Source organism: Heloderma suspectum, chromosome 2 (assembly GCF_057233095.1).
Source record: "Heloderma suspectum isolate Gila_16-S chromosome 2, 16-S_ref, whole genome shotgun sequence".
Taxonomy (NCBI): Eukaryota; Metazoa; Chordata; class Lepidosauria; order Squamata; family Helodermatidae; genus Heloderma; species Heloderma suspectum.
In genome coordinates this window covers 27045078-27072640 of record NC_139459.1, presented here as the reverse complement: position 1 = coordinate 27072640, position 27563 = coordinate 27045078, and the positions used below count along the sequence as shown (strand labels likewise).

General features: G+C 43.5%; 2 protein-coding genes across 4 annotated transcripts in view; one reads left to right on the top strand and one right to left on the bottom strand.

Annotated features, from left to right (window-relative positions):
• Window positions 1–260: 260 nt before the first annotated feature.
• CAPSL (calcyphosine like) lies at window positions 261–23798 on the top strand. 2 transcript variants are annotated; one of them, XR_014787573.1, is made up of 6 exons: window positions 261–313; window positions 10615–10751; window positions 13925–14102; window positions 20424–20633; window positions 21895–22479; window positions 23040–23798. XR_014787573.1 is itself a non-coding variant. In XM_084833046.1 (5 exons), exons 2-5 carry the CDS (start codon window positions 10615–10617, stop codon window positions 21994–21996), a joined length of 627 nt encoding a protein of 208 aa, XP_084689172.1. In that variant the 5' UTR covers window positions 261–313; the 3' UTR covers window positions 21997–23798. The 2 variants fall into 2 exon arrangements, 1 of the variants encoding a protein (XP_084689172.1); XM_084833046.1 differs by having other exon boundaries at window positions 21895–23798.
• IL7R (interleukin 7 receptor) overlaps window positions 23281–27563 on the bottom strand; it is a 32419-nt gene continuing 28136 nt past the window's right edge. The window contains exon 8 of one of the 2 annotated variants that reach the window (XM_084833044.1): window positions 23281–25808. In XM_084833044.1, the coding sequence (XP_084689170.1) occupies window positions 25302–25808 (507 nt within the window). In that variant the 3' untranslated portion in view covers window positions 23281–25301. The remainder of the gene's footprint in view (window positions 25809–27563) is intronic. The other variant, XM_084833045.1, reaches the window with a different exon arrangement.

Sequence of the window (27563 nt, the reverse complement as noted above, 5' to 3'; positions counted from 1 at the left end):
CAATCAAATCCCTGGCAGGTTTCGCTGGGCCTTTCACAGCAACCTACATCTCCTTGGAAACAAGGTGGTAAACTCCAGGCAGGGTAGCGATATGTAAACAAGAAATCTGAGATGGACAGACACTGAAGTCTTCCAGTCAGCCTTCACTGCTTTTCATGGGTCCGCACGAATTACCACAAGCAACCCAATCAGAGGAGGGAGGTGCGGGCCAAGGGGCGGGAGGAGATGCAGGAAAGAGACAGGCCCACTTTCCCCAAACTGTACAAGAGAGCGTCCGTAGTTTCAGGTAGAAGCAACAGGTAACAGATTAAAGGTAAAGGGTTTTTATTCTCATTCTTTTATCACTTGGCTCGGGGAGGCTATCTTTATGTCAACATCATTCACCTTCTTTGCTTTACATTTAAAGGCAATGCCTATTTTAAAAGTTAGTGCATTTAGAAAATTGTTGGTAAGTCAGTAGTGTATGCTCTTGGTGGCCAAAAACTGTCTGCATTGTGACTTATTCACAGTAAAACCTCTGGGAACAATAGCATACACTTGTTGTGCCAATATAAGTCCTTCCTTGTTAATGGGAGAAAACAAATCTGGGTTGATTGGGGCTTGCTCATGTTGCATTTGTAGTTTATGAGCACATTTGCTTCTGATGACCATAATCAAATTATTATAAATGTTTGTTGGTATCCTGCTTTTTTGTTACGAAGGGGAACAATAGATTAAAATACAATTGGATAAAAACACAATAAAATACCAAAACAAAACCAAAATAACAGTTCATCAATCAAATCAGCAGCATAAAACAGCAGGATCATGAGGTCAGGGGGATCTATGACAGGGTTTTGAAAACAAATGCATAAACAGAAGAACGTACACAATAATATTATATGTACATAAACCCTTTTCTCCCTTGCCCATCCCTGCTTCTTCATTTAAGATCAATCATACTTTCAGGAGAAAAACAAACGCAGGAGAGGTTTTCATCCTGGCTGTCCATAGGTCTAAATCAGCCTTCCCCACCCTGATGTCCTCCAGATGTTTTGGACTTCAACTCCCAGCAGCTCTAACCAGCTTGGCCAATGGTCAAAAATCCTGGGAGTTGTAGTGTAAAACTTCTGGAGGGCAGCAAATTGAGGAAGGCTGCCCTAAATATTACTTGACATCTGTGGGGTAGGGGCTGTTAGTCCGACTGCAGAGTTAGGATAGATTCATAGTCCACTGGTTGTGCAGCACCACATAGGAAGGAGTTTGTCTGAAGGGGATTGCACACGACTATGGAGATATTCACCTTGCCAGTGCAATCACCTGCAAAAAGAGAAACTGTATAATGAAAATGGCTGCAGCAAAGTGGGAAGCTGCTTCAGACTAAAAAGCTTCCCACATGGTTTTTGCACCAAAACAGTTTGGCTTTCTGGCAACAGCTATCTATGTGGCCGGTGTATCATGCACCTAACTGCAGAGTTCAAGGCAGGGGAAGTTAAATCTGGTTCTGTTCATTTGGATCATAACTGGATACCCTGCTGATCTGGGATTATTAATGCAGTTTTTAGGGTGAAATGTTGCTCCCAAATCAATGGGATGAGACTTAAAACAATTATTTAAAGGCAGAAGACAGTGATCGTCAGTGGGAGACCTTATTTGTAACACTGTTGCCATTTTCAGGATGAGAGCATTATGCATAAAGAGCGAAGAGCTAGCGCATGCTTGTGCCCTGTTAGAGGCAGCTGCTTATTTCTTCATCTTTGATTAACTTATGGAGTTGGATCCAGACTTAAGTGTGAGCAACCAGGGTGGCAGAAATAGAGGGTTCCCAAGGCAACCCTCCAGCTTCCCCGCCCCCAAATATTATAAACAGAGGGTCAGCAGATCCTGCTGGATGGGCTGAGCTGCGGTGTTGGGAGGGAGATCCCCCCAATCAGAGGGAGGGATCTGCAAGCAGAGCCCTTCCTCCTGCAGAAAGTGGATGCTGGGTCTAACCCATGGAATTCACCGCCACAAGATTGGTCATGTCCACTAACTGTATGGCTTTAAAGGGTTAAACAGAGGGTCTATCAACTCTTATTAGCCTTGATAGCTGAATGGACCCTCCATGTTCAGTGGCAATTATTCTATGAATTACAGATGTTGGGGACAAATAACTGAAGTCAATGTGGTTTGAATGGTGGCATGAAAAATTGTAGTTTTCAAGGGCCTATTTACAAATAATTTTTCTCTTGCAGCTCCTTGCATCTACACCCAAAACTAAAACAGAAATGGCTGACTTTTGTATGTTTAGCAACCACTTTATTCTACAGAGACCTGGAGGCCACATGTATATTTTCGTCACACATCCTGGAACTCCTTCATCAGTGGTTAGGCTCTACAATATACTCTCTAAGGGCGCAATCCTATGGATGTTTAGACAGAAAAAAGTCCGACAACTCCCAGTATTCTGGCTGGGGAATGCTGGGAGCTGTAGGACTTTTTTCTGCCTAAATATCCATAAGATTGCACTCTAAGTTGCTATTGGCTAGGGTACAACATCAAAAAATAGAAGCAACATCAATCATCCTTCCTACCACTTTTGAAAATTTCCAGGAAATTAGCCTTAAAAAGCTTTCATGGCTATTTAGCCTTCAATCCTATATGTACTTAACCTGGGAGTAAGGTTGCAATATTTCACCCACCTATATGGGAGTAACTCAATGGGGCTTACTTCTGAGTAGGCAGGTATAGGACTATACTGTTGGTCCATTGCAGCGAAGCCGACAAAGAATCTGTGACACCCCAAAGGCCAACAAATGGATCGTGGAAGGAACTTGGGGCAGGGTGGTAGTTGTGGAGGAGGCATTATAGTCAGTGGTAGAGTACAGGTAGAAGGTGATGGGGAAGTATCTTTGCTTGAGACCCTGGAGGGTTTATTATTTATTTTATTTATATAGACATTTATATCCTGCCCTTCTAGTGCTCATGCATGATTCAGAGCAGCTCACAACAATTTAAAACCACAACATAATATAAAACAATGCATTTAATAAAAATACAATAATACAAAACATTTAACATTGTTTTAAAAATATTGTTTATGTTGCTTGAGAGTTTGAAATTGTTGGGTTTTTCTCTGCTGCTGGAATTTTTAATGATGCATTATACATTCTTGCTCTTGCGGCTTATAATTGTATATTAACATTTGTATTGTTACTATATGCTGCCCGATAACTTGGTTATTGGGTAGCAAAGAAATAATGCTGATAAGCTATATATAAACAATGGGGGGTATTCATAGAATCATAGAATCATGGAATAGTAGGGTTGGAAGGGGCCTACAAGGCCATCGAGTCCAACCCCCACTTTTTATAAGATGTACAACACCCTTTCCCCAGGTTTCCAAGTGTAAGAGTTGCTACATAGAGAGCAAAAATATGTACTTCATTTAATATCTAATGTAATTGCAGTATAGTTTTGGCAAGTGTTCGTATTTCCTCTCTAGGGAAGGTTGAAATTCCAGTTTTGGACAATGACCTTTTGGACTGATACTATCAGATGGTTGCAAAACCCTTTCTAATAATTCATTAATAAGATGTTTTGAAAGAGTTGCCTGCATTTCACTGCTGGCTGAAGGTGTAATAACAGAGCAGGTACAATGTTTTGCATATATTCTTGAATTGTGATAAGCACAACCTTTTAAAGAAATGGAATGTTGGGACTGTAATGCTACACAAACACACTTATATTCTGGATTATTTAACACAAGGGAATCTGAATAAGGAGCTGGAGGACCTCCCCCAACTTCTTGTTTTGGCCTCAGCACACACTGGGGTCTGTGTCTAACCAGACAGCTAAATTCATATCCAATGCACACTTTCATTTAAACCAGTCTTTCGCTATATTGATAACTGAACTTGAACAGCTAACAACTAAAACACGCAGAGGAGAAGGAAGAATGGAAGTTAAACCAGGCTGAAATAAAAGAAATGGGATGGATGAGGGGGAAAGGCAATGCAAGGCCAGGCCTTCCAAGCCTGCAACAGAGAACCAGGCTAGAAGAAGACTTTACATCTACTGAGGAAGAACTGACCCAAATAGGATTAGATATCTTTCCTAGGGACAACCAGTCAATGCAGCATAGCAGACAGTAAGGCATGGTTAGTTGCTGATACATTGACAGAGGAAAAGCTAAAGCAGTTCTAAGAACAAATAGTAGGGAGTGATGTGACAAATAACACTAATCATCCAGTAGATGAAGAAGAGGACCATAAGCTAATTCCACCCAAAACAGCCTATCCTTTTTTGAGAATGTCAATCTGTTTAAAGGCCAAAAATAAAAATATAGCGCTTTCTTCCTGGGGAAAGGCCGTTTTCCTGATGCTACCTATTTTTCACATTTATTCATATGCCACAGTGGGAAAGTGGCCAGCGGGGCTTTCTGGAGCATTTGCACTGCTGGAGCAAGGCAGTGACAGTGGTGGCTCCTGGCAAGGGAACACACCATGTGCTGTTTTGCTGTCTGAGGCAGAGGATTCACCCTGACTCATGGGGGGTCTGGTCCTGCTGCCTTGGGTCACAGATAGATTGCAAAGACAGCCAGGTCTCTCAGTAATGGTTAGGGCACATGCAGACTGTGTATGCAGCCCCTTAGCCAGATGTGTCTTTGATGTTGTTCGTCCAACTGATTGATTTAATGTAACTAGTCTCAGTTGCACGTACACCATGCTAGCAGCCCTATGTACAGAATCACAGAGATGGATATGCCTGCAGTTCCTTTTAATCAGAGTCTGTGGATGAAAGCAATTCAGGTAGTAAGTTCCCGTCTTACAGAGTTTAATAAGATTATTATATGTCTTGGAGGATTCCATCTTTTGATATCATATTTGAGAGCGATTGGGAATCTGATGAGTAGATCTGGTCTTAAGGAAATCCTGGAGTTGGTCTGTGTGGGTAATGCCGTGGATGATATAATGACAGGGAAAGTATAGTCACATGCTGTCCATGGCCACTTACTAGTATCAACAGCAGCAAATGCTCCACTTATAGTGAATGTACACTGCAGTATTCCAGAGGTGGGAACCAGTAGAGAGCACATATTGAGTTCACCCTCAGACTTCGATAAACGCACCACAGCAAGGACCATTAAAGAGAACAAAGAACTGATCCCTGAATCCGGTGAAGCAATGGAGATTGACAACCCAGTAATCAAGGAACTCTCCTTACCTTTTGAGAAATCCATTACTAAAGAAACACCAGCTGAGCAGATAAATTCTTCAATAGTTCTACAAACCTTATCCACTAAAGGAACTAAAGAAACTCTGAGAAAGAGTAGAAGAACGGTATACCTTTGGACTATATACTTTCACATGGTTGATATAGAGCATTTCCACACCAGGCAAAAATCTCACAACTTTCGTGGGCCTTCTGCTTCCAGATTCCTCGCAGGATTAGATTGGGTCCTTTCCATGTGGATTTTTCCTTCTTTTTTTTCCTCAGCAAGATTGGTATGTTTCATTATTAAGCCACTAGAAGGTGCTGTTGTATTATTTGCAATAATCTGCCATGATGACTTCAGTACACCTCAGGCTCCTTCACTTGGGGCTTTTATCTTGCTATTGAGATTGGTTACTCACAGAAGTCTGTGGGTCCTGTACTCGATGCAGTCTTCCTCCAGGGCACCTCTTGCCCTTTGTGAGCGCTATTGCATTGTTTTTCATGGTGAAGAAAGTCCAGCGTTTCCCTTCCTCACACCATGGAGTCGAGGTAAATCGGGGTATACTGTTTAAAGCCTCTTTATTGCAAATAAAACAACAGCGCTACCTAGTGGCTTTGTAATGAAACACATAGGACTTACTGACAAGTTTAGAGGTTTTTTTTGAGAAGCCATGTGGAAAGGACGTGATCTAATTCCACAAAGATTCCAGAAGCAGAAGCCCCAGGTAAACTGCAGGATTTTTAGCCTTGTGTAATGAAGCCCTTAGAGTTTAAGCGGTAAATTGCGGGAGGAGCAAAAATGCCGGACTTTCGTCATCAAGGAAAACAGCACGATAAAGCTTGCAAAGAGTGAGAGGTGCCCTGGAGGAGGATGACGTCATGTATAGGACCCACAAACTTCTGTGAGTGACCAATCATGAGAAATGGCCATAGCAAAGGCATTTATATGGGCAGAAATGCCTGCAAACTGGAAATTACATTTGCAGAGTGTTGAACTAATGCTTTCATTTTTTAAGAGCTGGACACAACAGTTACACCAAGTATGCCAGACTATATATTCAGCTGGACACAACAGTTACACCAAGTATGCCAGACTATATATTCAGCAAATGACAGAACATAAAGACAAGTAACTAGAAGTAGACAAAGAATTCCAGGAAAGCAATTTCACATTAAGGCATCAGAATATGGGCCGAGTATGGACAGATATGTTCATAGAACAAATGCTTGTGCAATCATCAAAAAGCCAAGGAAGGCTGGTACTTGGGGGAGGGCGGATGATGGACGCCAACAAGCCCTATGGATTGTGAGCCACTCAGTATGCAGTGAAGTACATTAAGAACATTAAGAAACTGTCTACAGAGAGCTTAACATTGCTTGTCTCCATCCAGCTGTTGATATTTCTTTGTACCACCTGTACGGGGTTCATTTCCAGTATTTGCTATGGAAAACACCTGGAGTTTACAACATGTTACCAGGACAATAGAGATGGCAACATTTGCATGGATATCTTCATCCAATAGCCACAAAAAAGAACCAGCGCCAGAGAAATTACTAAAGACAATTTTTTGCATTTGCCAAATCACAGTCAACGAAACTTGCAGTTGATGATGTACATGACAACTTTATGGTCTTGTTTGTACAGTGGTTTGGAAGCATTGCCATGGTAGCAACTGCACGAGTGCATTAACAATTCTTACCAATGAGGAAGAGGACGAAGCAGTAACGTCAGTAGTGAAAATATTCTTGTCAATTGCTTTATAAGATTTGCATATAATAGATAATTTGTTTATTCATTCATTCATTCATTCATTCATTTTGTTACATTTCTATACCACCCAGTAGCTGAAGCTCTCTGCATGGTTCATATAGTTCATCATATAGTATAATGACCATATCGATGTACTGCTTATATCTGCCTATATTTTTGTGTGATAAGACATCAGATATACAGTAGGTAGCTTGATGTTTCATGTTGAACATGTTTTGACAGTTCGACGGTATATGTAATATAGAATACTGTCCTGAACAAAGTGCAAGAAGTTTAGGTGGAACTTGTTTACTGTTAGGCATTGTCTATGTAGTAGGTCTATTGGACTAAATGCCCCCCCGGGGGGGTTAGAATACTCCTCTGCCCCCTCCCCATAGCAACATAAGAGATTCGCATAGTGAGTCCCCATCTTTTTTGGGTCAGTGGGCATATTTGGAATTGTGAGAGAATGTCATGGGTACTCTCACAAAATGGCTGTCAGTCAGTCACAAAACACTCATTTTCCATAAGGCAAACTGGTGAAAGTAACTTAAAGGAAAGTAACTTGCCAAGAATGTAAGTACAAGACAGAGCTCCAAGACACAAAACTGCTTACTTGGACCCAAATAAAATGGCGCTGGAGGCAGCACTTTGCAGCAAGGCAGCCTCTCGGGGTTTTTTTGTGTTTTTGTTTTTAAATAAAAACAAATCTTAAGAAATAGAATAAAAATCAGGAGGGACCAGGAGCCTGGCAAGCGCCAAGAAAAGTGTCTGCAGGAACATTGGTGCCCACGGGCACCGTGTTGGAGACCCCAGTCAGGTAAACCATTTAGAGCAGCGGTCCCCAACCTTTTTGGCACCAGGGACTGGTCTCGTGGTAGGCAGTTTTTCCACGGATCATGGGGGGATGGTTTTGCTGGCGGACATCTGGCCGCTGGGACGCAAATGGCATCCGCGTAGTAGGGGTGTGCGCCATTTGCGTCCCTGTTTGTTGCAGTAATAGGCTACGTAAAGATTTATGTAGCCTATTACTTGAAGAACAGGGATGCAAATGGCGTCCGCTATGCGGACACCATTTGCGCCCCACCGGCCAGAAGTCCGCCAGCGGCCGGAGCTGGCCTGCAGCTCTGCGGACTTACTGCGGAGCGGAGCCAGCCAGGGCCGGTGAGGATTCCAGGGGGGAGGGGGGATGGATCGCCTCCCCCCCCCCGTAGACCCAAGGTAAGGGGGTTTTGCACACCCCTACTGCGGCCCGGTTCCTAACAGGCCACGGACCGGGATCAGTCCGTGGCCCAGGGGTTGGGGACCCCTGATTTAGAGCACAGTCCTATGGGTTGCACTGTCGATACACAGAGGGCTCCAAGTTTGGAGCCCTTCACCTATCCTATGCCCTGCCAGCAAGAGCCAGGCAGGGCAAGAGAAAGACAGAGGTAATTTCTGTTCCTCCATTTAAATAGCTAAAAGCAGATAGATGGGCCTGTCAGTGAGCAGGGAGGGGACTGGAGAGGCCATAGGATCCTGCATATTATTTTATAATTATTTATTACATTTCTATACGCCCCATAGCCAAAGCTCTCTGGGTGGTATGCCAGCCTCTCCCCTCCCTCCAGCATGCCCTCTTTTCTCCCTCTCATAAGATATGTTTTCTGTGGCAGCTGGGAGTCGGGAGGGAAGATCCACAACTGGATCTCCTCTTCCTCATGCGTAGCTCTGATTACAGGCACAGAGGTGGAGATCTGTGGCATCCTTTGGCACCCCAGACACTGTCTAGGGGCCATAGGATTGGTCTCTGTGGCTGCACTTCTGCATATAATGGGAGTAAGCTTCAGTGAAAATAGGAAGGATGGGATTACTTCCAAGTGTGGTAAAAGTCCAAATTGGACTTGGAGGTCCGTGCCCAGCTGCCCTCCAATTAAGCTCTGGATGCGTGGGTAAGATTCAACTCGAGTTTATTCATGTACAACAAAGGCAGCTCTGTCAACCCAGAGGCAGCCCAGATCAACACTCACCAGTTACATTTATAATCATAATGTGGCTAAATAAGTGACATCAGCCAAGCCTAGTGCGCATGTCTGCTCATTATCAATTAAACTTTTACTGGACCATCACTCCCAGCCCCTTTTCTCAGAGCCCTGTAACTTTTTGCAAGGATGACGATTCATAGGCGTGGGGTGAGTTGCTGTGGAAGCAAGATAACTTATCTCTACTGTCCTAACAGTTTCTTCTTCAGGACAGAAGAAACAAAGACAACAGGGCTTTTGAGGAATCTGCCACAGTGGCACAAAGAAGCCGATCAACATGGCCTTGCCTTAGTTATTTTCCACACAAGTAAACATGTATAGGATCTGGCTGCACACCTTTTCACCTAACACTACAGTTACACTACAATTTGTAGGACAGCTCATCTAGTGTGCAATAGTGCTTCCTGTAGAAAAAGGAATTTTAGCTGGTGCACCTTTTCTCAGCCCTGTATGGAAGACTACATTCTATGTAAATTTTACATTCTGGGAAGAGTGGTTGAATCTCATGCTTGAATCTTTTTTTCAGTTGTCTGACTCATGTATCACGTCTCTGCATTAATTCATTCAATATTTACCCATTTGTTCATTGTATTTTACTTACTCATTTTTTAAATTCCTACTGCAAAAGTCCTCTCAGGATCTTATATGGATATACTAGTTAAGGGGACTCTTTCCTATGAACAGGGTTGCCAACATTTTTGGCAGCCCCTGCTCTTATGCTTTTAACAGCAATTTGATCAGCAGACATTAATGTTTATCTTAATTTCATTTCATTTATTATATTTCTATACCGCCCATAGCCAAAGCTCTCTGGGCGGTTCACAAAAATAAAAAAACACATTAAAATACGTTACATAAAGTATAAAACCATTCACGTAATGACACAGAAGAAATAGAACACACAACAGCAACTTATATCTAAAACAATTTAAATAATCAGCCAGAGACAATCAAAGAGACTCCTTATATGCTGCCAAATGCCTGAGAGAAGAGGGTAGTTTTAACCTGGCACCGAAATGATGACAATGTTGGCGCCAGGCAGGCCTCGTCAAGAAGATTATTCCATAAATGGGGGGCTACCACCAATAAGGCCCTCTCCTTTGTTGCCGCCCTCTCCCTCAGAGGAGGCTCCCAGAGAAGGGCTTTAGATGCAGAGCATAGTGTACGGGGTCAGTTCATGCCAGGAGAGGCGTTCTGTCAGGTACTGTGGTCCCGAGCCGTGTAAGGCTTTATCGGTCTTGTGCTTATGAACTGCCCAGAGAGCTTTGACTATTGGGTGATATAGAAATGAAATACATAAATAAATAAATCTCCATGCCATTGATTAAAATATTAATCTGTCAATTTCTGCAGATCAAGCTGCTCTTAAAGGCTCAAGTGCAATTACCAGACCAGTTTTTTTTTCTGGTAAGCTGGCAACTGTAGTGCACAAAGCCATCCTTACAGAACGACTGTTCCTAGGGGTTCTTGGGGGAGACAGGAAATGTGTATTAACCCATTTAAAAATCTGTAGTGTAATATGACCTAAATCTACGGGTTTGGGCTTTTTTCAAATGTTGGCAGGCATGGAGCATTTTTCTCCCTACCAGGAAGGAACATATTTTGTAAGCTTTGCCCATGAGTCCCTTATCAGCTCCTTAACATTGCTGAACTAATTTCTTCTCCTAGATGCCTGGCACAGCGAGACACGACCGGGAGATGGCAATCCAGGCCAAAAGAAACCTGGCCAAAACCACAGATCCAGTCGAGAAACTTCGGCTTCAGTGCCTGTCAAGGGGCTCTGCAGGCATCAAAGGCCTCGCCAGGTAAAATGACTTCATGAGGTAAACCATTAAACCAGCCCGTGACTTTCTGTAGACCTGGGGATTACTGAAGGGCATCCAGCATCACTTGAAAATTGCAATAGATACTTCCGTGTCCTTGCCGTGTTTCAAGGATTCCTCAGATATGAGCCTGCCTTCCTCAACTCAGAAAAAATATACTTATTTGAGCTTGTGACAGGCTGAAAGGGCCTCATTACACCTGAACTCACTTCACAGCTCATAAACTTATGTAATTGTAAACAGGCATAAAACAAAAGTAAGAGTGCTTGGAAGAGCTTACTTTTAATCAATGGATTACAAAATGAATGAATGAATGAATAAATAAATAAATATTAGGATGGCCCTAAACTCCAATGTGGGGAGGGGTAGCATCATTTTTAGATTGCAGTTGGGGGGAGGGAAGAACAATGGTCTTCTATAGGATATATTCGAGTTATTTTAAAAGGCAGCCCATTTTTGAGAATATTGGTTGTGGTTACTTCATAATAAAATACATATGTTTGTTTGTTTATTTTTACATTTATAGCCCACCTTTTTTCCTCCTTAAGGAATCCAAGGCGGCATACATGATCCTCCTCCTCTCCATTTTATCCTCACAACAACATCACCCCTGTGAGGTAGGTTGGGCTGCGAGTCTGTGACTGTCCCAAAGTCACCCAGTGAGCTTCCATGGCCGAGTGGGGACTAGAACCCAGATCTCCCAACTCCCAGTCCAACACTCTAGCCACTTCACCAGTCTTCAGCCATGACTCTCAAAATGGCTTCCAAAGGAAAACATAATAAAAATACAATAAAGATAATATAAATACAAGACGATCAATAAACACATTATAAGCACGACAGGCAATTACAAATGAACACAACAGTAAAAAAAGAAAGAAAAGGCCTGGGCAATTCTCTTTTTCTTGGCACCAAAAAGGAAATAGAAACAGGGCCTGGTGAACCTTTCTGGCAAGGGAATTCCACTGATGAGGCGCTACAACTGAAGAGGTAATTTCTTGTCACCTCCTGCCTTCCTTCAGCTAGTGAGGCGCAGGGTCCCTGAAGCTGACCTTCAGAGTTGTGCTGAGCAAATTCATGGAAGAGAGGCTAGAGTGCTGGACTGGGCGTCGGGAGATCCGGGTTCTAGTCTCCACTTGGCCATGGAAGCTCACTGGGTGACTTTGGGCCAGTCACAGACTCTCAGCCCAACCTACCTCACAGGGTTGTTGTTGTGAGGATAAAATGGAGGAGGAGGGGGATTATGTACGCCGCCTTGAGTTCCTTGGAGGAAAAAAGGCGGATATAAATATAATTAATACATAGATAGTTAGATAGGTAGGTAGGTACCCTGGCCCCAAGCCATTTAGAACTTGATAGGTTAAAACTAGCATTTTGAATTATGCTTGGAAATGGATGGATAGCTGATGTAGCTGTTCCAAAATCGGTGTAATGAGCACTGTATGATCAGGCCAAGTTACGTACTGGTGCATTCTGCACTAACTGCATTTCTGAGCAGTCTTCAAGAGCAGCCCCTCGTAGATCACATCACAATAGTCTAAATGAGATGCCACTGGTGCGTGGATAACGCCATCCAAGCTATCTCTGTCAAGGAGGAGTCACACTTGGTACACCAGCCATGGCTGGTGAAAGGTGTTTTGAGATTTGTTTTTTTAGGTGGAGTGTAGGCCCACCCAGTGGCTGAACACCCCCTCCTCCCAGTCCAATTTTATTACCAACCCACAGCATCTCCATCTTGTCTTGATTTATTATTCAGTTTATTGCTCCCCTAATCCAGTCCCTGATTTGTGCTCCTGTTGAATAATCACACTTATTCACATGCACCTACTCACCAGTTAAAGATGGCTTTGTCCTGTGAGTCTGTCAGTACTGAGAGTGTGTTCAGGTGGAGAAAGAGGTCGGGGTGGGGTGGGATGGGGGGATATTTGTTTTTGTAATAAGAACATAAGAAAGGCCACGCTGTGTCTGGCATACCATCCACACAGTGGCCAAAAAGCTGCCTCTGGAAACACACAAGGGGGATGAGTGCAATAGCACCCTCCTGCCCAAGTTCCCTAGCAACTGCTGTGGCACCCTGGCTCTGGAATGAGCTCCCTTGTGAGGTTCGCCTGGCATCTACATTGTATTCCTTTCGGCGCCAGGTGAAGACCTTTGTAGTCTCCCAGGCATTTTAGCATTTTAGCTTTCTAAATTTTTATCTTTGCTGTTTTAAATCTGTATTTTAAACTCCTGCACTGCTGCTAGGTTTTATTGTGGTTGTATTTGTTATATTGTGGTTTTAATGTTCTATATATTTTAAATTGTTTTATTGTGTGTTGTTTGTTTTTAATTTTTGTGAACCGCCCAGAGAGCTTTGGCTATTGGGCAGCATAGAAATGAAATAAAATAAATAAATAAACTGGTGTACATAGGCATACTGCCTCTGACACTGGAAGTAGCATATAGCCATCATGACTAGTAGCTACTGATAGCCTTATCCTCCCTGAATTTGTCTAATCCCCTTTTAAAGGCATCCAAACTGGTGGCTATCAGTTCATTTTGTGGTAGCAAATTCCGAGGTTTATGTGCTGTGTGAAGCACCACTTCCCTTCATGTGTCCTGAATCTTCCACCAATCAGATTCATTTGATGATCTTGGGTTCTAGTATTATGAGAGATGGAGAAAAATGTCACCCTATCCACTTTCTCCACACCTCCACATAATTTTGTAAATCTCTATCATGTTTCCCTTTACTTGCCTTTTTAAAAGCTAAACAATCTCCAATATTGTAACCTTTCCTCATAGAGGAGTTGCTGTAACCCCATGATCATTTTAGTTGCCCTTTTCTGCACCTTTTGCAATAAATGCAGTAATCTGCCCTGAACCCAGGAGACAACATAAAAATTGAAGTATAAAAATATTCAGGGACTATAGGACTTGAAGCTGCAAATTTCATTTGCAAAATCTGGAAATGGAGCTCAAGTAAAATCTGCATGTGAATTCTTGAAATGGGAGCTGTTCTACAGCAGGTTTCCTGACATATCTGATAAATGAGCGTGGTTTTTTTAATTTCTTAAACATCTTCATCATAAATTCTGTATATCATTGTCACCCCCTTTCCCCTCTCTCTATGATCTTATTACTCTTTTCTTCACAGTCGCCCTTCTTTTCTTTAGGGTCTTCCGCATCATGGATGATGACAACAGCAAGACTCTTGATTTCAAAGAGTTCTTGAAAGGCCTCAATGACTATGCTGTGTTGATCGACAGAGAAGAGGCTGAACAGATTTTCAAAATCTTTGATAAAGACGGGAGTGGAACAATAGACTTCGATGAATTTCTCTTAACATTAAGAGTAAGCTTTTTTTTTTTTTAAACCCAACCAAAATGCTTCCCCATGGCATAGTGACATAATATTGGTAATGTTATGTCACCATTCAAGAGCTGATACTATAAAAGGGTCTTCACTTTGACAAACATAGTTTTATCAAAGTGAGCAGCAACCCATGCCACTCACAAAACAACCATATAAGCTTATGAACTATATATAATATATTCCATCTGGGAAAGACAGCTACAACAACATCCCATTTTCCTGTCATTCTTCTGTGGCTGTTGGTTCATAAAAAGCTCCCTCGTGTGGTGAAAATAAATAGTCACAGGAAATACAAGATGCGTTTTCCACAGTGTAATCCTTTGCATGTTTACTCAGAGAAATATGTGCCACCAATCCAGTTGGCATGTCACGCTGAGCAGTTCCTAGGGTTGTTTAACACAGGAATTGTAGGAGGAGCAGAATGCACAAGCTGTGCACATGCCATTCCTGTTTCCAGTTAACAGATGTCAATTTTTGAAATATCTGAGCTCAGAAACTCTTGGTTATTTATGGTTAAACAATCCAAAGTTAACCCAATAATTAACTCTGGGTTGTTTAATGCAAATGTAAAAGAGAACATGAGAGAATGGTCTTGTGTGAGCTCACCATCATAAAAAAATATGAAAGAATTACAGGAAGGTATCACTTTGGGTTAAAATTTTCCTTTAAAGACTGATTTATAAATCTATACTTAACATAATGGCAAAATCAGTATTAGGCCAACCAAAAGATCACCAAAAAATGGGTAAGTGTTCGAGATCTCCAGATCTCTTCATGAGCTAAGACGTTACAAAAAGCAGGTAGTGGGGAATAGGGGAGGCAAAAAATCTGCCTTGATGGTAAAGTCACAGTGACATCCACATCGTCAGATATTTTTCCTCCACCTATTTCCCCATCCTACTTTTTGTAACATCATGCCTCATGAAAAGATCTGGAAATCTCTTTTTTGTGATCTTTTGGTTGGCCTAATAAAAATATTATACTAATATGGATTATAGTCAACATGGCTATCCTTTGCCCTTTTCTTTTTTAATATAATGGGGGGGTATTTGTTGGTTCATTTAGGGTGCAATCCTATGGCCGCTAGTGAGCAGCTAGAAAGCCATAGGATAGGTTGGTTCCTGGAGAACCAACCCCCACCCACTCCCGCACTCTGCGCTCGTAAGAGCAGCATGGAGTGGCGAAAACGGGGTGTTCCTGGTGGCACACTGGGGCGGGGCGGTCGGAAATGTCGGTATGACACAACCTATGTGTTGTCCAGCCACCACTCCCCACACTCCAAGGTCCTGCAGCTAGTCAGCCAAAATCAGCTGTCTAGCCATGAAAGCAGGGCGGGGAGTGAGGAGAAGATCTGCTCCTCACCACTCCTCCCGCCCTGCCCTGGATAGGTAATCGCCCCCGGGGTCAGAGGCCCCGACAATCAGCATAGGATTGCTCCCTAATTATTTATAAACGTATATCCCAAACTACAACAAAGTTCCCAAAGCAGCTTCCCTATGAGGTGGAGGGAGCAATCGAGCCTGTGACATGTGCATAGCCTTGTGTATTCAAACCAAACCTTATCCAGTCTGCAGCTGGATTGCTAAACATTTTTGGATAGCCAGGACTTGGGGCTATGTGGAAGGCGTACAATTAATTCAGATAATCTGAGGATTGATTGAAGTTCATGTAATGGTAAGTTCTATTGGCAGGGCTGGTATCAAGCTTGGGGGTAGGGATGTACGAAAATCACTTACCTTTCGTGGATTATGCTGATGGTGGGGGGGGAGGCGCTGTGTCCCTCCCTCTGGAATCCTGGATGGGGGAGGGAGGTGCTCCATTCCTCCCCCCCCGGAATCCTGGCCGGCCGGCTGTGCTCCGCAGCAATTCTGCGGAGTCGCCGGCCAGCTCCGCCAGCAGCCGGACATCCGGCCGCTGGCTAGCAGGGATGCAAACGGCGGCAGCCGTAGCTGTCGCCGTTTGCGTCCCTGCAGTCAGCCGTGATAGGCTACGTAAATGTTTATTTAGCCTATCACGGCTGACTTTTAAAAAAAAACGCACGTACGCAAATGGCGGCGGCCATGGCCGCCACCATTTGCATTCCTTATTTTGGCACATCTTAGTCTACGTAAACATTTATGTAGACTAAGACAGCGAAAATAAGGGGAACGCAAATTGCGTAGCAACTACGCTATTTGCGTTCCCATTATTTTCGCCGTCTTAGTCTACGTAAATGTTTATGTAGACTAAGACGTGCCAAAATAAGGGACGCAAATGGCGGCCATGGCGCACCATTTGCGTACGCGCGTTTTTGTTTGTTTGTTTTTTTAAGTCAGCCGTGATAGGCTACGTAAACATTTATCACAGTGTTTTTTTAAAATCTAGCCGTGATAGGCTACGTAAATCCTTACATAGCCTATCACGTTGTGTTTTTTTAACTGGAAATGGCAGCAGCGGCAGCTGCCAGGAAGATCCACCCGAGGTAAGTCCCGTCCCGGGGGGGGGCAGGCCGTTCCACCACCGATTTCGGGGGGCCGAATGCGCTGGCATTCGGCCTCCCCAAGATCCGTGGCGGAACTTTCGTACATCCCTACTTGGGGGAGAAGGTCTGCTGCTGGTTGGTTTGTGGGGTTATAGAAGGACTGGAGAAAGCTGAGGAGAAACTGAACTGCCTAATCCTGGATATTATTAAGCTGTTCCTTCTCTGTGGGATAACCTTACATGGCTGGTGAAGGTCCAGTGGCTGTGTTATGCCAGGAGGCGGCCTTCAAATCTTGACAGGAGAAGGTTACACAAGCAAGCAAGCATCACAACCCAGTTATACTGTCCAAGCAGCCAGAAATACAATAGGAGGAGCTCTGGAAGTTAGAGGAAGACTGTCCCCAAGAGCTGGGCCTGGTTGTGAATGTATTTGGCTGAGGTGGAGGTTTAGGGAATTTGGCTTGAGGTAGAAGAAGTCAATAAGAGGCTTGTAGCAGCAACAGTGTTCCTTCAGTGCTTAAGAATGGTCACTAAGCAGCCTTCTGAAAACCCCAAAGTAAATATTAGTATTCCCTTATGTGTAAAATATTCCTTTAATAAATTAACTCATTTAACACTTCATCTTGTCTCTAGTGTTGGTGTCCATCTCATGCCTAAGCCTCATATGCCAGGCTACTAGGATGTGTTGAAGTATTCTAACAGAATTGGTGGCAACGGAAAAGGGTCAGCTTGTGGAACTCTGAGCTATAGTGGCGGAGAGTGTCTTCAGCCCAGAAATATAAGCATTTGCTATTAATCAGAAATCCCATAGGTGGGATTGCCCAGTGAAGGAGCAGTTACTCCATAGGTGGTGGCAAAGCTGGGGAGAGGAAATCCTCCATATGCTGATTGGGCTCTTGCCTGGCATCGCTGCCAGCACCCTTTGCCACTTACACTGTGCAACGGCCCTGCAGCTTTTAGCTACTCCTCCTTCCCTGCTCCTGGAGGGCTTTCCTGGCACTGCTAGTGCTTTGGGGAAGGAAGGGAGCTGAGATGAGCACCAGGTAGCTGCGATGTTATATCTGCCAAAATGCAATGCCTGATGCCAAGGCATTGCACAAGTCATAGATCTTTCAGTGACAAGCGAGCATTTTATTTATTTACTCATTCATTCATTCATTCATTCATTCCTATTTCATTACCTTTCTATACCATCCAATAGCCAAAGCTCTCTGGTCAGTAATATTTGGGAAATATAAAATGGCGGCTGCCTGGTACACTCCCCAAAGCACTGGCACTGCTGGGTACACCTGTCCACGGGGAGGAGTGGGGGACTGGTGGCTCTAAGTGGCTGCAGGCAGTAGCAGCAGCATTGCAAGAATAAATGAATATGAGTGTGTGGAGGTATCTAGCAGCTCAGATTCAGAATAGGAACAGCCAGAACAGGGGGAGGCTCCCTCCCTAGTGAGCTCAGAGATGGCGAGCCTTCTTCCCAAGACCTTGGCGCACAGATGGCTCAGCCTGAAGGCTCCCCATCTTTCCTCCTCCATGAGAACCCAGATTTCAGGGGAGGAGGAGAATGAGGGGTGTGACCTGAGGGATGCTAGGATCTGTTGCAGAGCAAAGTGGGATAAATCAGAGGCGGAGCTCAGATGCTCCAACGGGTTGGCTATGTGTGAAAGCCTGCATAGGAGGGAGCCACCATAAGGGGGGGCATCCCTCCTAAGCTAGTCTGGCCAAGATGTTCTTGTTCAAACTGCTGGCAACTTCTCTAATTGATATTTGTAATTGTGTGGAGTAGCTGTTTCCTTTGTAGCCTGACAGTTTCCTAGAATTTGCATTTGTAAGGAACCTGGTCCTTAACTAATAAAGTAATGAACCTGAAGCCTGGTATCCTGGAGTGTGTTGATTGCAAAGGGGGAGGACGAAGGAACGTGACACGTGGGAACCTGATGGCAGCGGAGGCTCAGACAGGAGCAGTGTCAACTTGAGTGGGTCCTGCTGGATCACATGGGCCCTAGCACTTGCCCGAGTATGCCATGTGCTGATGCCAGTCCTGTCTACTGGAGTCAGTTTTGAGTGCACCAGACATACTGAATTCCTTCAGCCAAACTGCTCTGGAAGGGTGCTCACCACATACGAGTCATACTTACAGCCCTCTCCCCCAGAACATGGTCAGGGGAAACTTTCTGCATGTTTGTTGTGCACACCAGTGATATTATTAACCCAATTCTCCCCTCCTCTGTGAAGACATTTTTCAACATTTAAAAATTGGGGGGGACGGGGTTAAAAAAGACAAATGTATACTTGATTAAATTAATGTATACACTGCATGTTGAATATTAAAAAAAATGCATTAAGGGCGCAATCCTTTGGCCCCTAGTCAGCAGCTAGACGGCCATAGGATAGTTCGGTTCCCTGAGAACCGACCCTCACCCCCTTCTGCGCTGCCTCATAGGCAGCACGGATTGGCCCCGCACTCCACACTAGGAAGAGGAGCGCAGAGTAGTGAAAACGGGGCATTCCTGGGGGTGTGCCAGGGTGGGGAAGTCGGAAATCTTGTACGACACACCCTACGTGTCATCCAGCTGCCGCTTCCTATTCTCTGACTGCCCGTGGCTAGACAGCTGAAATCGGCTGTCTAGCCGCGAATGCAGGGTGGCTGAAGCGCGGATGTGATGTGATCCCCTCTGCACTTCTCCTGCCCTGCATTGATAGGCAGTTGCCTCCGAGTTCAGAGGCAGCCACCTATCCCAATAGGATTTTACCCTAAGACTACCTGAAGTATAATGGGAGAGGCAAGACAGATTACAAAATCAGCTTTTTATTCACTGGCCAGTGTGTCTGTCAAATAGGTTGTAAAGGTGGGGGATTATCCGGTGGGTGTGCGGGAAATGCAATGGCTCCTGATGCTATGAAAAAAATAGACTCTTGAAGCACCTTAAAGAATAATACATTTATTATGGCATACGCTTTTGTGGACTAGAGTCCACCTCATTGCAAACTTTTATGACATAATATATTTCTGAGTCTTTAAGTATCACAAGATGTCTTTGTCCTTCCTGCCACAAACTAACACAACTACCCCTCTGATTGTATGAACAGACAATTCATAGACCTTTCAATGACAAGCTAGCATTCCTATCCTCCTTATTATTCATTTATCACATTGCATCCTGCCCTTCCTCCAAGGAGCTCAATGTGGTGCACTGCATATCCTCCAGACAGCAGAGAGAGTGTAGCCTAATGCCACTCAATAAGCTGGATAGCTGAAGAGTGAGCTGAGCCCAAGCCTCTCTGGTTTAAGTCTGCCATTGTATCCACTACAATACATTGGCTGTCTTGTCCACAATACTATAATGGAATGACTTCCACAGTCTTCCTTTTGGGGAACCAACCATGTTCACATCATTAGTGCTGTGAAAGTGTTAAATGGAAACATAGCCCATCTAGGATACATTTGCCATTAAGAAATGTCAGGGGTGTTTCCAGATGGAAGGGCCCTAGCTCTACTAATCAAAAGGCATTGTGCAGCTATTTTGTCTTTTCCTCCTTAATGGATTTTTTTCTGATAAGAAAAAAGATCAAGGAAGCAGTGGGAAAACACAAGAGGGTTACAAATTGAAGACACCATCATCTGGACCACATTGTAAAGTTGTTTGTGTGATGCAGGACAATGACATAATAATGACACCATAATCTGGACCACCTTGTGAAATTCTGTGCATGTGGCAGCACAATTACATAATAAAAGCTCCATCTGGACGTACCCTAAATTATAGCAGTAATAGTATTGGTTAGATATGAAGGCAGTGCTGAACAGCAGGTGCTAATCTCATGTCTTCACTCCTCTTTTTTAAGCCTCCTATGTCTAATGCAAGGAAAGAAGTCATTATGCAAGCCTTCCGGAAGTTAGACAAGACCGGGGATGGTATTGTCACCATTGAAGATCTCCAAGGAGTCTACAATGTAAAACATCACCCCAAGTACCAGAATGGAGAATGGACGGAAGAGCAAGTTTTTAGGACTTTTCTAGATAACTTTGATTCGCCCTATGATAAAGATGGACAGGTAAGTGAAACAGCACACACTGACAGAAAGGTGCTCCACTGTAATATTCAAGATTAAAAAATGAGACAATCATGCTGAGCCAGGAATAATGAAAGACAAAATGCTATAGGAGATAGCATTCAAACTGCACATGTACACAGTGACTGCTGCGTCCATGGGAGGGGATCTCAGTGGTGTTTGATGGGGCCTGCTTCTCTCCATCCCCCTACTGGCTGGCCCTTGGGCATGTGCCATTATTTACATCGAAGACAAGAGGTCACCTCTCTTATACTGATCCATCTGTCCCTTTCCCTCCCCAGGGCCACAATTTCCATAGGGTTAGCTGAAAACATTTATTTGTGTTTAACAAAAACAAGTTCCTCTTTGAATACATAGTGAATGCATAGGTATTCATGGATAAACCCGTATTTCAAGATAATACTTATTTTAGCAAAAAGTATGCGCTGTGCATAATTGTGCCATTAACATCAGTTGAATGAAAAAGACTGAACTTTGATTGGATTGTGTCCTGGATTGTCAAAATGGAATGCAAGCTCCATGAGGGTTTTGCAGAACAAAGCTGAGAGCAGGAGTTGGAAGGACTTTAGTATTGCGTTGGCAGGTCTTACTTGCAAAACCCATTTGGATTTTGCCTTCCAATATAATGTTTTTCACCTGTGTCTGTCATCATCATCATCTCTATACCACCCCATAGCCAAAGCTGTCTGGGTGGTTTACAGAAGTTAAATGTTTTCCTCATTATGTGTTCCTCAATGCTCCTGGCAAGAGTAGCCTGTTTCCCAGACTCCTAAGGAGGAACAGTGCAACTGGATTGCTCACTGGGCCTTTTACTTAAGGTAGCCTTCCCCAACCTGGTGCTCTCTAGATGGTTCAGACTTCAGCTCCCATTAGCCTCAGCCAGCATGGCCAATGCTCAAGAATGCTGGGAGTTGTCCAAAACATCTTGAGGGCATCAGATTGGGGAAGGGTGACTGGGTGCCCCTCATAAAATGTTCTTGGGTGGAGATGGGAGGGTAGAAAGGGCTTAATAATGCCGTATAGGGAAACTTCCTCTCATATGTTAAGATTTTTGGAGTTTCTAATGTAAGTGAGATAACATGACTTCATTGTCCCTTCTCAGGTAGGATCCTTCTGAAAATTGAAAATATGATATGTTCCATGGTAGCGATTTCCTTCCCCGATTTCTTCCAAGTAGTAATATGTATTTCATACAAGATAAATGGGCCTATACTTTTTTCTCTTTCACACTTCTCCACTTTAGGTTACACCAGATGAATTCATGAATTATTATGCAGGCGTCAGCGCTTCAATCGACACCGATGTCTATTTCATCGTGATGATGAAAAATGCTTGGAAAATCTGATGGTAGAAAAAAAAGTCCTCCTCCTCTTTCTCCCTCCCTCCTCCTCCTTCTCTCCTAAGCCCGACATACAGGAGAGTGTGATTATATTCCATGCAGCACTCATTGTAGTAACTTAGAAGAAAAAAAATGTTGCTGTTATAATTGTGCCTGTTGTTTTAGCAAGACTAATCTCAGGGCAGAACTGTACATTACTTGTGTAAGTACCCAATGTATGTAATGCAAATAAGGGATGGGAGGCATTTTCAGGGGAGAAGTGCTGGTCAAATCAGGGTGCTTAACCCTTCCTGCACCTGTCGGTTACCCCTCACAGCTGTTCCCCCACCCAACCCCACCTATTTTGCCCTATTCCTCTCCTCTAGAAAAGCTCTGAGTTCAGTCATAAGACTGGGCTGGGGGAAAATAACTTTGGGGGAGGGGTTACAGGAGTAAAAGTGGTGGGTGTGGGAAGGGTTAAGTACATCCTAAGTATTTTCAGGCAGAAGGGTTTCTATTTAGCAGAAAGCACTTCCTCTTAAGCAAGGTGTGGGACCAGGGCAGGTGTCAAAGGTAGGCATGATTGGGCACCTACCAAGGGCCCACTCCCCAGAGCCCTCTAGAGTTGGTCCTCATCTTCATCACTGCAGCCTGCTTGTTCACCTGCCTCTTGCTCTGGCCCAGGCAACTATGGTGGTCAGAAGGAGGAGCAGTAGATGCCACTGCCTATTTGCTCACTGTCTCTCTACCTGCCAAGCAAGCAAGTGGTAGCAATGATTAGAAAGAGGATGGGGAGCAAAGGAGCTGGTGACAATAGGGGTGAGAAGGTAGACTCACTGAGGGAGGGGCCCCACTGAGGATGTCTTGCTGAAGGGCCTTCAAAAACCTGGAGCTGGCACTGTGCAAGACACCCACTTTTTGTCCCTCCTACCTACTCCTACCTCAGATCTCCTTCAAAAAGCAGCTCTGGAGGGTTAGGGAACTCTCTGGGACTATATGGGGTATGGTTTGGAGGGCTGAAGTAGGTGGGGAGAACAGCAAAAATTTGGTTCTCCCACTTACATGAACAGAGGTGCTTTCTGCAAGGCAAAGCCAACACTGAGTACAACCAATAGAGATTGCTGATGTAACATGATGTTCTACCTTAAGAATATTGGCAACTGAAGTAAAGACGAATAGGATTCCTTGCTAGACAGAGAGAGAGAGCACCTTTCCGTGTTTTACCTGTTCAGACCTCTTGTGACCATTTACTTCACAAATATACTTTTAAATTTAAGATCAGGTTCATAGACTAGTTAAGGCAAAGTAGCTGGATTTATACAGATTTTTATAGCCCAATACAAATTCCTGTGCCAGCAAACAATTATGAGGGATAATTTGCTGCCTTGTATGGAAGTGAGGAGAAGAGAACTGCTGCTGGCATTCATTAGTAAATCTTAAATATATGTGAATTAAAATTGTAGCTACTGGCTAACACTGAAGCCATGAGTTGTTGTTTTTAATATATAAAATGATTATTTATTTAAACACTGGTATGCTACTTCATCCCTGATTCAAAGAGGCTTACTACATTTATATGAAAAACATGAACACATCACATAAAAATCCACCAGATGAAATAATTAAAAGCTAAACAATACTATATGAGGGCCAAACTAAACATTCCCCTAACCACGCATTGTGTAGCTATGCATGACAGTTTTGTGAGTAAGCACATGCAGCCCCGATTCTGATTGGGAGTATGGCACTCTGGGAGGATTTTTAAAACTTTTCCCCCATCCATTTTTTTTCTTGGGATTCGTTCCTCCCCCCTTTGGGGGACAGTATATAAAAAAGAAAAACATGTCCATTACAGTCAGTGGAGTCTTCTTCTCCCCCCACCCCACCCCCAGGGTGTGAGTGCGTGTGTAATTTGAGGTGGGGGGGGACAGGCACCATGGCTGCTGGAGCACCATGGTCCTGATCCAAATCAGGGCTGTGCACACTTACACAGGACTAAGTAAAACTATCACGTATAGCTTCACTATGCATGATTAGGAGAACATTTAGTTTGGCTCTGAAAAGGCTACACGTGTGATATAAGAATGCGTTTTGCTTGAGAATGTGAGTGCATGACAGTGAAGTAAAGTAGTATCACTTAATTCTTGAATGAGTTTTTGAGGAAGCCATGTGGAAGACTGAGCAGCAATACATGGTAAAATTCAAGTTTTAACTGTTCCTACAGCAACAGCCAAAGAACTGACAGCCACACTAACCGATAAGTATAAAATGCTTGTTCGATCATAAGTCTATTCTGTCCCATTTTCTGCATTTTTTTTAAAACATTGCACAAAATTTGCATTTAAACTCAATGCATTTCCCCCTGAAATAAGCATTTGTGTATGGATTGCCCCTAAAATGCACATTTTTGTACGCATTTTTGGACCAAGATTTGAAATGCAACATTTGAAGAACTATACAGTATGAAGGAAAACTGTGATCTGATCCACACATTAGTCCAGGAAGTGTGAGTTAAGTTGGTTTGCTGAACGAAATTCTCCAGCATCTCTAGTTCCAGCATGATAAAATTATTTGGAATAGTGCTGATATATTCAGCATCAGAAACTCTTTTATGGGATCGCTTGAGAACTGGATTCTAGTATCAAAGATAAGGAAATTCAGCATGTAGAAATGATTGACAACTTCTCCCATCGAAGCCCCATTTGAATGAATGTGCTCTAGTGCAACTCCTGTATCTTTCGGATTTTGTACAGAAGACAATTGAGGCGGATATACACCCAACGGATGCCACAGAATCTGATGCAAGCCACCTCTGCAACCTGGTCTATTTGTTGAAATGCCTGTAAACAGTTTGGTGTTTTGTACTGATTCTACATTGCAGCTGACCTAGAGATCCCTTATCTTGTTATTTTAAACAAACCTTAAAGCTCCATTGCAAGAAACTGTTCTTTCCTATGCATTTATGTTGCACTGCTTGGAAAGAAATATTGTTTGCAGTAGTACACAACTCCATGATACACAGCAGCAGACGACTTGACCTTACGGCAAAAGATAAAAATACACACTAAACTAGGCAGAACTGTAAAATGTGGGCTTTTCAGATACTACCCAATCTATAGTTATTTTCCCCTTAATTGCTTAGAGGCAGGCAGTGGTTCTTCCAATATTGCTACCATTATGTAAAAAGCAGAATCTTCCTTTGGCACACATGAGTTAAAAGCAGAGCAGCAATCTCCAGAATTCAGACAGGCCCAAAGTAAGTGGACATGGGATAAGAGAGGCTCATGTCATTGTCTCATTGTAGGGCTCCATCTTGCCATGCACGGGCATTGCTAGTTTCCTTTGCTTCCAAAAAAGCTTGCCATTGTGACATAGGCTTCTTCTATATTCGACATCCTAGTCTCACTTTCGGTGTATGCTTGGTGACAAGGATCTGCCTCTAATCCAGAGAGGATGGTGGGATCCAGCAATGAAGTGGAACCATTGCCAAGAACATCACTACAGCCACGCTGACCACCAGTGCTGTTGTCATCATACTGGTTGGCACTGATGAATCTTTTACCATCAGGAGTAGGGGTACTTCTGCCCAAATGCCTATTCAGCATCTCAGCTGGCCACATTCCTTCATAGGCCAGAGGCAGCTTCAACCAGCCATGATTGATATGTTTCAGATTGTTCTTTTGTTCTGGCCCAGTCCCAACCTCCTCCGGAACATCAGCATCCCAAGGAAGCGGAGATGGCTGAAAGCGGCCGATTTCTTGTTTGGACTGAATGCTATCCACCTTATGGATGTGGACATATTCAAAGCTCTCAGGATTGAAGAAACTTGCATCAGAATTCTACAGGAATAAGAGGATAGTTAGCATGAGAATTAAGCTAATAAAGTATATTTCCAAAGATATGGTTAAGTGTCTGAAAATAAAAACATGATTAAGGGTTTTTAAAAATCTTGTTGTAGTAGTAGTAGTAATAATTCCAGTTCCAGATTTAAAATGTGATACATATTTCAAGCAGTTTTGAATGTTGATTTCAATGTTACTTTTTCCTGGTTTGTATCTTTAAAAACCAAGTAGGGCCAAAGCAGGGATGACTCCAAGGGGTAGTGAGGTATAGTGGGTATTCCCCAAGATATTTTCTGCTCCCTGATTTACTCTCCCCACCTTTCAGTTGCACTATAATAAGGTCTGATATGGCATGGATTAAGCTTTTCCCAACCTGGTACCCTCAAGGTGTATTTAACTATAACCCTCATCATCCCCAGCTAGCATAATGGGAGCTGTAGTCCACCACATCTGGAGGGCACGAGAAGGTTACATTAAATTCTTGCTCCCCTAATAATGGCATTCGCCACTCTTTCACTCCCCAAGGCAGTCTTTCTGGAGTTGCTTCTGGGCCAAAGGCATCACTCTTCATAACATCAAAATAGCCTGGTGAAATTTTGACATACAGATCTGGCAAAGCTGACCTCTGCTTGGATCTGACCTTTCCGAGCGATTAGCCTTCCCTTGTTGTTTTCCGATCTCTTCTTAATAGACCCTTCAGTGTGCTTCCAAGCACACACTGAAGAAAAACACATATCAATTTTCCATTCTGGCATCAATTATCAGCACCATCATTATAGCATAGCAGTAAAGTGCATAAGCTATAACTTTGAAGTTGCAATGGTAGAATGGGCCATACTACTTCACGCTACAGGTGGCGGATACAGGATACTTACATATCAGCGCCAGTGTGCAAATAGAAACTGGAACATTGGGGAGAAAGGCACTAGCACAACCTTTTGACTGCTGTGCTGGTTCACAGTTTGTGGGGAGTTTTTAACACAGGAGCACTCAAAAAATGTGATGCTGCATCTGAAGTCTAATGTCGTTCAGTCCATTCTACCATGTTGGTATTCTGCTCTCTGTTTTATAGCATGCACGAGTAAATCAGGACTCCATAGGCAAACAGGCATGCTCCCATCTGTCAGCCAGTTCAGAGATACTAAAGGCCAAACTACTGCATAGTGCATACTGCCCTCCATATAGACCTACACAAAATGCCAGTGCTGGGGACCCAATCCGGGTAAGGAGCCTAGCATGGCAGAGTAGAGGGGGCATTCATCCTTTGACCTTTACTGTGGTCCCAATTAGATTAAGCCTCTCGCACCTGCAATTTACACTGGAAAAAAGGTCCAATTTTGCAATGCAAATTGGAGGTGCAGGGGCTGGGATCTGGATCAGAACTTCAGGAAGAGACAAACAGTTAAAGCCCCGTGCCCTCCATGCTAAGGCCCCGATACAGATCGAGCCCCCTGTGCTGGCAATTTGTGTGGGTGAGAAAACCCTGCACAAGGGCAGAACTAAACCGTTAAGGTCACGTATACTTTGACCCTAGCTCTACCTTATGTGTTTATTGTTAAGGATCACTGAGATTATGCATGTAACACATTTTGAACTCTTGGCATAAGTTTATATATAAACATTGGGTGAAGATTAAAAATTTCTAGTGCCCTTCCCTGCTGCTGAGTGATTTTGGACCATCACCTCATTCGTCTCAAAAGAAATGAGCCTTTACTCATGTGTAGTTACATTTCATAGATAGATTATGGAGGC

Excerpts from the sequence above, each read along its gene's own strand:
- CAPSL (XM_084833046.1), top strand. The coding sequence starts at position 10,615 with ATGCCTGGCACAGCGAGACACGACCGGGAGATGGCAATCCAGGCCAAA. Across the intron at positions 10,752-13,924 it reads GGCATCAAAGGCCTCGCCAG|GGTCTTCCGCATCATGGATG; the intron begins GTAAAATGACTT and ends TCTTTTCTTTAG. Across the intron at positions 14,103-20,423 it reads AATTTCTCTTAACATTAAGA|CCTCCTATGTCTAATGCAAG; the intron begins GTAAGCTTTTTT and ends CTCTTTTTTAAG.